The 12,688-nt window shown below is 36.6% G+C and overlaps 1 protein-coding gene across 3 annotated transcripts; it reads left to right on the top strand.

The window, feature by feature from the left end:
- Nucleotides 1–3,569: 3,569 nt before the first annotated feature.
- On the top strand, nucleotides 3,570–11,102 carry LOC145902716 (arylalkylamine N-acetyltransferase 1-like). Of its 3 annotated transcripts, none has more exons than XM_082990804.1 (7): nucleotides 3,570–3,637; nucleotides 5,262–6,420; nucleotides 6,946–7,064; nucleotides 7,433–7,654; nucleotides 8,096–8,233; nucleotides 8,309–8,433; nucleotides 10,890–11,102. In XM_082990804.1, exons 4-7 carry the CDS (start codon nucleotides 7,469–7,471, stop codon nucleotides 11,095–11,097), a joined length of 657 nt encoding a protein of 218 aa, XP_082846930.1. In that variant the 5' UTR covers nucleotides 3,570–3,637; nucleotides 5,262–6,420; nucleotides 6,946–7,064; nucleotides 7,433–7,468; the 3' UTR covers nucleotides 11,098–11,102. The 3 variants fall into 3 exon arrangements, with proteins under 3 accessions (XP_082846930.1, XP_082846932.1, XP_082846931.1); XM_082990806.1 differs by lacking the exon at nucleotides 10,890–11,102 and adding an exon at nucleotides 8,937–9,161; XM_082990805.1 differs by lacking the exon at nucleotides 10,890–11,102 and adding an exon at nucleotides 8,832–9,161.
- Nucleotides 11,103–12,688: the final 1,586 nt, after the last annotated feature.

The raw sequence follows: 12,688 nt of genomic DNA, 5'->3' as shown, positions 1-12,688 counted from the left end.
ATAAGCATTTGGTAAAAACTGACTTATAAGCGTTTGGTATTTGAGATAATACAAATTGTGAGCCAGAAATGCATCCTGGTTACGTACCAGCGGGATCCTATGAAATAACAATATTTGCTCCTTAGCAATACTTCAAACGCTTGTAACGTGTGATCCTTTAACACATAATTGTTCATAGGCCGCTAAAATCCTTTGTGGTAAACACTCTTACACACCATGTACTGCAATCGAATCAAATTAAAATTTGACTGGAAATCAAACGTGAATATCTTCTGATTAGCCGATTATTGACCATACCCAAATACGCCCCTGGCAGCTCTATTTCTAGCCTCATCCAACAACCTTATACTCCTGCTATCGAATAAAATCTAATTATATACATAATTTAAAATGATGAACTATGATTTCGGATCAAAATGACGATCTTTGAAGTTAGTTTTTTATTCGATTGCAGTGGTGTGTAAGAGTGCTTGTCAGCACAACGGATTTTAGCATAGGCCTACATAATATTCATGTTGGTAGGCCTATATTAACATGCGAATTTTTGTAATTTTGTTATCGTTAGAAAGTATAGCCCATGAACAATTATGTTTAAAAAATCACACTTCTCCTTCGTTTGAAAAAGTAACACCGCTACTAAAACTGATCATGTATATAATATTTAAATTTTGATGGATGCCGCCATACCCAGCAAACACACAACGTAGTTTCGACGTTCGCAACGTCGTTGGAAAGTCGAAAATTGGTTACATACCAGGTTATTTTCAAACTAAACGTCGTATAAAAGTTGGTAACACTGACGTTAGTAGTGAACGTCGTCTTCGCCAAATAAGTACGTCATAAATAACGTGAGTAAAACGTTCACTATATACGTTAGATAAAAACCTGAATACAACTATTTATGTACGTAAATTTTATCGTAACTGGGACGTAATTTCGATACGTTTTAGAAAACCCGAAATCGACCATATTTGCACGTAAATATTGACGTAACCAAGACGTTGCTTTAAAAACGTTTTGATACAACCCGAATGCGACTACAATTGCACGTCAATGTTAACGTAATCATTCCTTTCTTGCCCACTACCACTCAAGTGCATTTTAATAGTATTATTGACAATGATTTTACACATGTTCGAAGCGCTTTTTTAATTTTTATTATTTCAAAATTGGAAAAGCCTTTATGCCAATTATCTGTACTCTAATAAAAAAAAGTTTCTAGCGGAAACTGCTGTGAAACATTGCATCGATGACGAAAAACAATCAGTGGTGCATGAAGGTCAAGTTTGCCATTGAGCGAGACTTATGAACGTGCTTTTCCCCACATTCTGTCAAAATATCATGCCAATTTACCATATTTGACAAGGTACCACAGACATTCACAAATAGCATTGAACATAAGTTGTCACAATGCTATAAAAGGTAGCACAAAAGGTGACAATATTGACAAACATCACGAGAACAGAAGTTCATTGATCCTTAAAATGAAATTAAAGATTTTAAATTAAGGTGGCGGTCGTCATCCAAATCGTCCATTGAACCTGAATCTATTTACGCGATTCAGCATAATGGCGGTATGCGAAATACCTCCGCAATTCAAATAACTCTGCATAACTTTGTAAAACATGTGCCAATATTGACCAACTTCACAAGTAAGGAAATTTTATACTGTACAGCATGCAATTACAAGATTTGAAATTAAGTTGGCGGTCGACATAGAAATCGCCCATTGAAGCCCCTTTACGCGATTCAGCATGGCGACATGCAAAAAAAACTATGCAATTGAACAAAATCCGATATGGAGATTTGATTTATGCATGGTTTATATTTTTCTTCGTAATTAAGCGATGTGTAGTTTCAGAAAAATACACAACAAAAATATTAGCGATTTTTTGGACAAATATTATTATAGGCCTATTGTTATAAATCGTCCATAACTATTTTCGCAAAGGAGCAGCCACGACCATTTATACATTAATAAAAACTTTATTAAAAACCCTTTTTAACCATTACAAACTTGTGTAATTTCCTTACCGAAATGTACACCTCACTGACCGAATATTAATCACAACCGTCATAACAAATTACACTTTTTCGCTGATAACATTTTCGGCAAGTTCGCGGCCACGACACATTGTTGCTAATGTCAGAAACACACCTTTCTAACTATACTAAACTTGTGTCATATCAGGACCATGGGAAGGCTTTGTAATGTAGTTTTGAATCTTTATTTAGTTTCAAATGTTTTAATTGCACTTTCTACACTACTAGAGCGTTGAATTTCCGTTCTCGTTGTATTGGTCAATATTGGCACCTATTGTCACAACGCTATGCAGAGTTATTTAATTTAGGGAATTAAGTTTTGCGAATGCTGCCATATGCTGAATCGCGTGTAGAGGGTCTGGTTCAATGGAAAGTTTTGGATGTCGACCGCCACCCTTTATTTTAAATCTTTGAAATGCATTTTGTAGAGCATTGAATTTGCGTTCTCGTGATATTGGTCAATATTTTTTGGCACCTATTTTCACAACGCTGTGCAAAGTTATTTGAATCACGCACCTATTTTTGCGTACCGCAATTATGCTGATTAGCGTAGAGAAGGTTATGTTCAATGGACTATTTGGATGTCGACAGCCACCTTAATTTCAAATCTTTTGATTGCATTTTGTAAGCATAAAATTTTCGGGCAGGCTACCTTTTACATCAGTGTTTCTCAAACTTTTTTCTGTACCGCCCCCAAACACCTTAGTCATTTAACAACGCCCAACAGAACAGACAAAAAGATAACGAATTTATTTGTTGCTTGTCAATTAATACGATGGGTGAGGTTGGTGCAATGACACCAATTTCTCAATATCAGGTTTCATGTAGGACAAAAACAATCGTAATAGTCTCCTCAATTGTCGATATCAAGACGATTTTTTCCATCTAAAAGAGTGGTGAATGTACTGAACGCACGTTCCACCAAGTAAGAGCTAAGATAATTACGGAAAGGTGTGCTCGCGTACCACCTGGAATGCGGTCGCATACCTCTAGTGGTAAACGTACCACCGGTTGGGAAACACTGACTTACACCATAAGAGACAATTTGCCAAGTCACCAAGCGCCACCCAATCGCCCATTTATTCTTCAGCGCCCCCCGTTCGATTGCAAACGCCCCTAGGGGGGCGCTGGCGCCCACTTTGGGAAAAACTGTTTTACATCATGATGACTGTTATGATTAGTGTATAAGATGCAGACAGATGGCCACTGTTTCGACCTAAAAGGTCTCATCAGTGCAGCTGATCTGTCTGCAGCTTATACACAATTCATATTATTGGAGCCACATTGCTTATTTATGATTAGTGTTATGTGTGAATTAGCTGGTATCAGAAAAATAAGTGTTGTTTTTCATGTGTTTTTTTTGATTTTTATGTTGTGGCGAAAAAGTTTGACAAATATTATTGTTGAGGTTTGAACTGCATGCTGACACCTGTAATATGATTCTAATGCAAAAAAATGATGGTTGTTTGTTGTACCTTGTAAAATATGGTAAATTGGCATGATTATTATGTCATAACAAGGTTAATGCTTTTTCTGAGGAGATTTTGAGTCAGTTTGTGGCAGTTTTAGTGGGGTTTTTGGCATTTTGCATCAGGTAGTCCAGATTGGAAAATATGTCGTGCGCGGAGGATTTATCCTCCGCGCAGAATATTCAAAATCGGTCAAAAATCCGCGCAATTTTCGTGATTTTACTAGCAATCCGCGCAAAAATTATTAATCCGCGCACAAATCGCTCCAAGTCTTGCAACACTGATGACTTTTCCCCAAGACCCCAACTGTTCTGTGCCAATATGTTCGGTTTGAAGGCTCTTTGGATATGCTTCACTGACCTGAGCGTTGTTTTTTTTCTCTCCTTCTCTCGAAAATCACGAACAACGAAAAAAGGACAAGGTCGAGCGGGGTGAATGCAGTATTTGCCATCTGTATTTTATAATGGCGAAATTACGCACATTCGTCAAATTTGGAAATCCATTTGATCTTTTTTTGGAAAAACATGCGTTTTTGAATTCTTGGGCCGATTTTTCTGCGCGCATATATAGGAGGTTACAGTCAACCTTACTTAATGTAGTTTGGGGATTAGCCTATGTTTCAAACTCACTTTGCCGTAATGTTTGATCACATTAAGACGGAAGATTGCGACCCAAGCTAAGAGCCATTTTCTAAAATTGATGTTTCTACAACTCGGTTTCTTGAGTTTTCCTTCTTTTCTAAAACGTTCACCAAAGTTTCTTTCGGTGATGGAAGATCGTTTAATGCTGCCTTATTTAACGAAAGAAAGTTTATCCGCGCCATATAGGTACATCGACCCCGAGCTATACGCGAAAATTGGTCAGGAATTTTGCTTGGTTTTTCATATTATGTATGCAAAAACAGGCACTGAAGCAGTTGCCGAGTCATTCTACGAGTAATGGAAAAACAAGAAACGGATGGACAACAAAGTTTTGAAGTTCTCAAAAACAGAACAATCGTTGATTGTTCTATGCCCCATGCAATCCAGTGTGACGAGGCGTTATACGAGATGGCCAAACTTTATGTTAAAGGCAGCAAGAAACATGGGATGGCACTCATCCCTGTATCGAAAGGTCGTCGGAGTAAACATAGGCATGGCGCTGCTTCTAAAGTGGTTACACGACAAAAAAATTAGGAACCAAAGTTTCCCTTTCTTGCATAAATTTTCGTGATGGCAACTGGCAAGTTACAAATCAAGCGTAAATAAAGTTAAAACGTTTTGAAACACTTGTTTTTGCTTCACAGTTGTTTGTGGCAAATGGTTTTGTTAGGTTAAATGCGTTGTAGCTCCGTGCCAGAAAGAAGAACACCAATTAAACATTAATAAGTTCCTGGAGAAAAAAAGTTGTGACCACGGGATTCCAACTGGCACCCCTCAAGACTAGCTTTCGCCACCCGTGGCAACTACGCCAAGTCATTGTACCTGACAGCCGCTTAAAAAGCGGATATAATCATCTGTGAAAAGTGCAAATTTATTCAAGTAAACGCTAATAACATTAAAGTATTATGAATCGGTTCTTAAAAATACATTATTCCAGTGTTTTTTGTCAAAGGGAAAATAGGCTTGTTACTAAAGGCACAGTGTACTAAACAACAAAAAAATCTACTACAATCCGCGCAAAAAAATCGCTAGTCCGCGCACAATCCGCGCAATCACCACCAACAGAAAAAAATCCTCCGCGCAGTTTGCAAACTTTCCAATCTGGCAGGTAGTTAGTTGGTGCCTGGTGTTGTATAAAATTGCAGCTCAATTCAGACTGCATTTCGAAAGAAATAAATAAAAAATTATTGGCAAGCAACAGAACAGCCAGCAAGTGCACCTGCAATAATGCATGCATCTTTTTATTACTTTACTTCATGTAAACCAATTATTTAGGTTGATTTCTTGCATTAGAATTCTGTTACACATTTTAAGTTAAATTTGCCTGATACTTTTTGTGATCACTACTAATTATTCATATTGTTTACTGCATGTGCAATCATGTTACCATCCTGCTTTCTTAGTAATCCATACTTACAAACTCTTGAATCTAATACTACTGCATTTTGACTACCTTTTCATAACTAACAACATTTTTTGAACTAATCAGTTGCTGTATTTGCCATACAAACAAAGTGTCATACCAAAAGACTATGGCGATGAAGTCATTTCTTGTTTGGTTTCTTGTTGATTTTAAGAAATTTCATACATGACTAACACTTTCAGACCTCGTAATGGCAACACTTTCATCTCATTTTTATGGTGTTGATTGATATAAACTGTTTTTTTATGTTGTGCATGCAGCTCATTAACCATTGGGTCTTGATTAATTACTACTTTAATTGGTTCCTCTAATTAAGCATCAGTAAATCCGTTTAAGCATTGCTTGTCTGTCTTAGTTTATTTTGGTAAATGCTGAGTGAATGCATTTGTTTTTTGTAAGCAATTTTTCCTGCCCACCACATATACATTTAGTCTATGGCCATTTGTGTAATTCGGATGGTGAAATAAAAACAGCCCAAAACTCTGTGACTAATATTTAACCAGTCATGAAACTATACATGGTAATAAATAAAGGTCCTATGCTTTGGTTTTTTAAGAATAATTTGAGATTCTGGAAGGTTGCCATATATTGATGGATTCATCTTTGCAGTTCTATGGAAAAAGTTTCTTGTGTGGCACAGGATTTTCAATTCACTGTAGGCCTCCTCAGCACCAAAATAATTACTGAATGCTGATTAGGTTTTCTTTGAAGCGTTTACAAATCCAAATTGTAAACCATCTTAGTGCAGTTGCAATATTTTTTTTCATAGAGCAACATTATTCCATCTTCATGACACACAAATTCCAAGATATTTTTTTCCGAACATAAGAAACTGTTGCTAAGCGTATGAATTTTATATCCACCAATATTACCACTAAAACTCGATTTTCAAGATTTAATTGTAAAAAGTAATTTGCACGTTTTGTGCTGTTTAGTATTTCCAGGTAATTTTTTTCAAATGGAAAAATTTTAGTATAAGCAAGCATGGAGCCAATAGTATGAATTCTGCAAGCTATGAATCCGAAACATTTGGGGCTTGTTAGATAAACTGTTAATATTTTGCTTCTGTCTGATAATATTTTTTTCATGTAAACATGAAAAATTATTTAGTAAGCTGCAGACAGGGCCACTGATCAGTGCTGCTTTGGTGACTGACAATGATCTTGTAAACCTTACCTGAAGTACAATAGTTTTTTTAGTGGTTGCCTCACCACTTATCCACACACTCTGTTCGTTCTGTGAAAAATTGAATCACAAGAAGTACTATTTGCAATTCGGTGCAGTTGCCAACCCTCCTTTACACAATGAAATTAAATGTCCTACAACTGACTTTTTGGGCATTTTTCACCGGCCAAACTTATTTTAACAGAGACACAGACATGCGGCCTGAAGCCGTCGTCCACGCCGCATAGCCTACTGTTCAATTTCTTTCCACTGCCACTAGCCTATAATCTTGACTTTTTGGCCGCACAGTGCTTACCATACTATGTGAGTATGTTTGACAAACCGATCTTGAGCTGGTCTCGAGGCAAAAAAATTACTCAGTCGATGTAAAAATGCGATCAATGTTGTGTTAAATCTTAATATAAAGTATTTGTTATGAATAAACATGTACCAACTGAAATGTGATTTGTTGAACGAATGCATAATTGAAGCAGATAAATCCAACTACGGAAAACGAGACTTAGTAAAAATGAAGAGCCTCCTTTTGTCCATCGTTGCATTTGCGAACGGTAACACAGTAGTTATAGTAATATGCGAGTGAAAATATCTGCAATTGTTAGTAGGACAATGTGAACATTAAAAAAACATAACCTATTTTCAATCATGAAATTTGATTCCTTGTTTTTTTGCAGTTAGAACTTCACTGGATGTGTTAAGTGTGTGACATAATGGCAGGCAATGTTTTAATATCAAATGATGCAAGCCCTCATTCTATTTGTTGGCGAATGACCACCGATGATGATGTTGCAGAAGTTTGTGAACTGATTGCCACGGAATATTGCATAAACGAACCACCTTTTATAGCTCTTAAAGTTTCAGAAGATGATATATCTGCATATGTTAATTTGATAAAGGTACGACAAGGTTCTTGTGTAATAAAAGCCAAGTGTCAATAAAATTCAAAAAACAATTTGTGAGAAATTTTTGTGCATTCAAACTTGTTTGCCTAAAAATGGAAATGCGAAAACACAACATCACAACCATTTCGGCATTCGTGATCTACATAAAGTCTGTAGAATGTGGAAATCTGTGCTAAGTTTATCGGTCAGGTGTGAACAAAGAAACCGCCTGTTAATTTTAGTCATAGATGGAAATTAAAGCACTATACATAGATTTCTATGTTCTACAGACTTGTATGTGGATCGCGAATTCCAACCTGGCGGTGATGTGGCGTTTTAGCATTTACCGCCAAAAGAAGGTTTTAATATTCACTCTTAGTGCACACAGCTAAATATCTGTGTTTTTTTAGAATTCTCCTCTAAAACTAACAAATACTGATAAAAATCTGAAAACAGAATCACTACTGGAATAAACCGGCTGTTTGTGCGTATGAGAAAAACAGTGGAGAAATATGTGGAATATATATTGTGTTCGAGGACACGCTTGAAAGACCCAACATAAAACTGCCGACGAAGCTTATTCAATATTTTTCGGTAAGACTTCTATATTTGTACAATCACTTGACTGCTCTAATGCTAAAAGCAACTCAATTTCACGGTGCATTTCAGTTAAACGATTCTGTCGAACATGATATTACAAACTACGGTGCCGGTGTAAGATATCTGCATGGAAGTGTTATGACTGTGAAGGAGAAGTTTAAGAGAATGGGTATTGCAACTGCTTTATTCAAAAAGTAAGTTTACTATTCGAATCAGCAGGGGAGATGTGGGACCCCTGAACCGGGTAGGACCAAACAACCCTGGCATATCACGCCACCTTGTGACTATAAAACCACGTTGACTGCAAAACCACAAAGAACAGTGAAGGCTGTAATTAAGATTAACTCAATCTTGCGGTAAACTTCAGGGCGCTACAAAATAGGCAAAGCAACACTAAGGCCATATGTGAGGATAGCAAAAACAGAAGGCAGCACTTTTGTATGTTTAAAAGCCTATGACAACCAACGAGGTAGCCTAGACAGCGGTGATTTACTTCCGTAAAAATGCGCATAATTTTTACCTATATTTGTATAACTTTGAGTTATTATTCACTTTGGTATATTTTGCCGTTATAGTAACTGTTGTGTTAAAGGTGTTTTCATGTAAAGAAGAAAAATCTTTGTCAAAGTATGTGCTGTATGGATGGACTAAACAGCAACATTAAAACGCTGGCTTTTTACTTTGTTATGAACAACAGGAATGCAATTTCGCCGAATTGGGACAAAACAAGGCTTCTGGGAAGGACTGGTTAAAAGCTTTTCGTATGACACCAGCGAACATTAGCCTTCGCTAACCAGACGCTATTAGTTTAAGAAGAGGGGTGGGATTCAATAAACAAAATGTACAGACATTTTTAACTATTCAAAAGCGACACATGCAAGGAATGAACTAATTCCACCATAAAATATTTGAATCTGTCATCACACTGCAGCCACAAACTTCAACCACTGTGCAAACAATGAACTCGACCCATCCTCTACATCTCTTGAAACGTGTTTGCATGTTTCAACATCGTCATGTTGTGATATCGAAATTTTTGACAGCATAAGAACATATCTAAGCGTCTCTTAAACTACAACACGAAGCAACAAGATGAAGGCGATTTAAACAACAATAGCAGATGTACCTGAGAAGCAAAAGCTGTTGTTGTCACAAAAATCAAAACCACAAAAACGTCCGAAAACCATCCATATGTAGCAGTAGTGCAATTGAAGATAATATCTTACTTTTCATACTTCTTTCCTGGAAAGCTCAACAGACAAAAATAAAACCAGTCCAATCGAAATTTCCGATCCAACCCCCAAGCCAGGAGTTTGTGTCGTTCCCAAAGGTTACAGCAATGAAAAGAGCATGAAAATTTCGTATCAATATTACTTTGGAGGTCCGGATAAAGAAGAAGATTATGATGTTAAATTTACGAAAAACGGTCGAAAAAATAAAAGCTGAGTTTATCTTTCCACCAATTGACGATATTGCTTCAGTTGGAAAGGTGACACTGTCTGCTTCCTTGCGAAACCCCAAACCCGTGGTAAACACGACGTTGTGGGATTTATAAATTTAAACGACAATATCTCCCTTTGAAGTGTAGAGTCTCCGTATATAGTTGAAGTCAAAGAACTGTTGTTCGTACAGACTGTAGAAAACAACCGTCTGTAGCATGAAGGTTTTAACCATTGTATTGGCTATTTCGTTTGTATTAAAGATATATAAATTCGTTTTTTTTTTGTTTTTTTTATGTTCGTTTTTTTTTGTATTGTGCAAAATTAATTCAGGACGATAAAATCTGCATTTATTACATTTGAATTTACCCGGTTCGAAGGGTTCCATAAAACGTGGGTGGAATCAATCAACCGTATCGTTGAGTATTTTTAGTGGTTTAAAACAAATTTATCTTCATGAAATACTTGTATTGTTTGACTCTCTTATACCTATATATTTCAGTCACTAATCACACAAATTAGAATAGTGAAAATGAAAAGTAAGCCTATAGTAAGTAGGGGCGAACCCGAACCCGAATAGATTCGTCGTATATGAGCACAGATTTCATATTCGTGCGAACCCGAATATTGCGCAAGATTCTTATGCGAATATTTATTGAAGCATAATATGACTGTGTTATATCACCGCCAAAGTTTTTGTCTTTTTCGCATGACCGATAACGGTAGTACACCGTTTATAACGCCACGAGAACTGGTGTAGTCGTTTTTGCTATTGGTTTAGCACCCCGAGTAAACAAAACGTGGCGAAAATAGTGTTTCGCTTGTAGAAAAATCCCAGTGGTCCAACATCGTATTATAGTTCTGGGCGCTGCTAGCGGCACGGGTTTTCGTCACTAAAATACAGAAGCGCATTTGAAAACATACTTGCGCACGTGATGCAAACGACCAACTATCATTGACGTCACACTTAAATGCGAATGTATTCGGGTTCGCACGAATAATGTTTCTATTTTTTCGGATTCGCACGAACCCGAATCTGTTTCCATTTGGCGCATCCCTAATAGTAAGTCGGAAATGAAAAGGGGTTTATAGGGCCCACATCTCCCGTAAATCAAATGATATATTTAGTAGAAGGAGATGAAAAATCAATCAATTGAGACAAAACTGTTGATAAAAATTTTTAAATAAGATGTTTCATTTCTGTGTTCAAGACAAATGGAGATTTCCAGACGTGAAGGATGGAAGTTTTGCATCGATATATGTACATCACAATATTCAGCAAGAGCTCTTGAAAACCTGGGAGCGAAATGCATTAAGCATGTTAAATATGACGAGCTTGAATATCTTGGAGAGAAAATATTCCTAAATGTGCCTGAGCCACACAAAAGTTTTGGCGTAAAAGTTATGTGTCTCGAATAAATAATGCCGGGACTTGTGGAAATTCTTTGTGTAAGCTTGTATATAGGTATTTCTATGAAAATAAGTTTTGGTGCTGGGAAATGCCCAACGTGTAGAGTAAAATTTTACATCACAAATGAAACCAGTGATGCATATAAGTCAAATTTACGGTTGAATGAGCGCACATGTGTGTGCTGTTGTCATGGCGAAAAAATTATGATGAAAATGGAGCACAAAATTTAGGCTGTATTTATGGAAAAATGAATCGTTTGACTGTCCAATCATTTGTGATTTTACGAAAGATCCATCCCATATCTACAAATTTTGATCAAAATTAGTCTCTGAAGAACTGGTTTAGCCACCATCCGAGGGGAATTTTCCCCACTGGTTACTCAATATTTTGGTAAAAAAGCAACAAAAAATGGAACCGGATTTTGCAGAAAATTGAATTGTTTAACTGCCCTCTCATTTGCGTTTTTGTGTAAGTCCCAATTTTTCTCTATACAATGGCATCAAATTTAGTTGCTGAAAAAGTGCCAAAGCACTTACCCCAAGGGCTGTTTATACCCCCTGTTGGTCATAAGATCTTCCAGGAGGCCTTAAAAGTCCTTCCTCTGACAGTTTAATCCAGGAGCAAAATTTTTTTTTAACTTTGAAGAATACTAGGTACCTATGTAAGTCACAAGACCCATCAACGGTCATTGGGAAACAAGCGTGACAGTCGCTACATGCATTACAGCAGAGGGCCTTAAATACAGGATTTCTCCAATTTAATACCCATACAGGTCCTTAAGCCTAAAATGCTCTGATCAAAATGAGCAAATAACGAATCTGATCGAGTCGGTGACTATCGGAATCGAAGTGAGCGTTAATGTTACATTACAATAAAAGGCCTACCACACGTTTTTGCATTTTTACCAAAAAAATTAAATGCCAGCAATTTGTATCTCAAATGCCTGACCTGATAAACCTTCTGGTTTTATTGGTGCCCACGTCATTTTTATCTTTGTGTTTATTGTTCTACTGTTAAAGAGCTGGGTTCAATGCCCGCTTTTATGCATGGTTGCATGTAACAATAAATCCTTTACAATTTAGCAGGAAAAACCAATTCCCCGATTATTACATAAACATGGCTGCTGACTGTTTCATTAGAAGCTTCGCAAATCATTAGAAAATTAAAACGCTACTAAACATTTTCTGGGAATTTACAACAATTTATCACCGCAAGAAAGCTGGCTTGGGACTCGTACGTTTTTGACATCGCAACAATAATAAAAAGGAATAAAAAAAATTAGTAACTTATGCCTAAATTATGGTACATTATTAGTAACTTATGGTTATAACAATTTAAATGAACAGTATATTCGATCAAGAGCTATTCATACCTTAGAGAATATTTTGTATTCTAATAGACAATCAAAATACTCAAACTAAATTCGTCACAGATACAGAGATTTACGAAATTTATTGGCTCCGGAAAGTGGTTTGGCACCTGCTCGAATGTGGCGAACCCTAAAGCAAAAAAATTAAAAAATGCCCTTGCTGGTGGAATACTTGGGATTTCTACCGATTTTAAACTTTTACGCTGATCAGCAGTATAATCTTGACAGAT

Source organism: Ascidia mentula, chromosome 5 (genome assembly GCF_947561715.1).
Source record: "Ascidia mentula chromosome 5, kaAscMent1.1, whole genome shotgun sequence".
Classification (NCBI taxonomy): domain Eukaryota; kingdom Metazoa; phylum Chordata; class Ascidiacea; order Phlebobranchia; family Ascidiidae; genus Ascidia; species Ascidia mentula.
This window is presented reverse-complemented; position numbering and strand designations above follow the sequence as displayed.

What these genes read in the sequence shown, in the direction of transcription:
- LOC145902716 (XM_082990804.1), top strand. Translation starts at nt 7,469, where the DNA reads ATGGCAGGCAATGTTTTAATATCAAATGATGCAAGCCCTCATTCTATT. An exon ending in CATATGTTAATTTGATAAAG is followed by an intron (nt 7,655 to 8,095) that starts GTACGACAAGGT and finishes ATCTGAAAACAG; the next exon opens with AATCACTACTGGAATAAACC. An exon ending in GCAACTGCTTTATTCAAAAA is followed by an intron (nt 8,434 to 10,889) that starts GTAAGTTTACTA and finishes TCTGTGTTCAAG; the next exon opens with ACAAATGGAGATTTCCAGAC.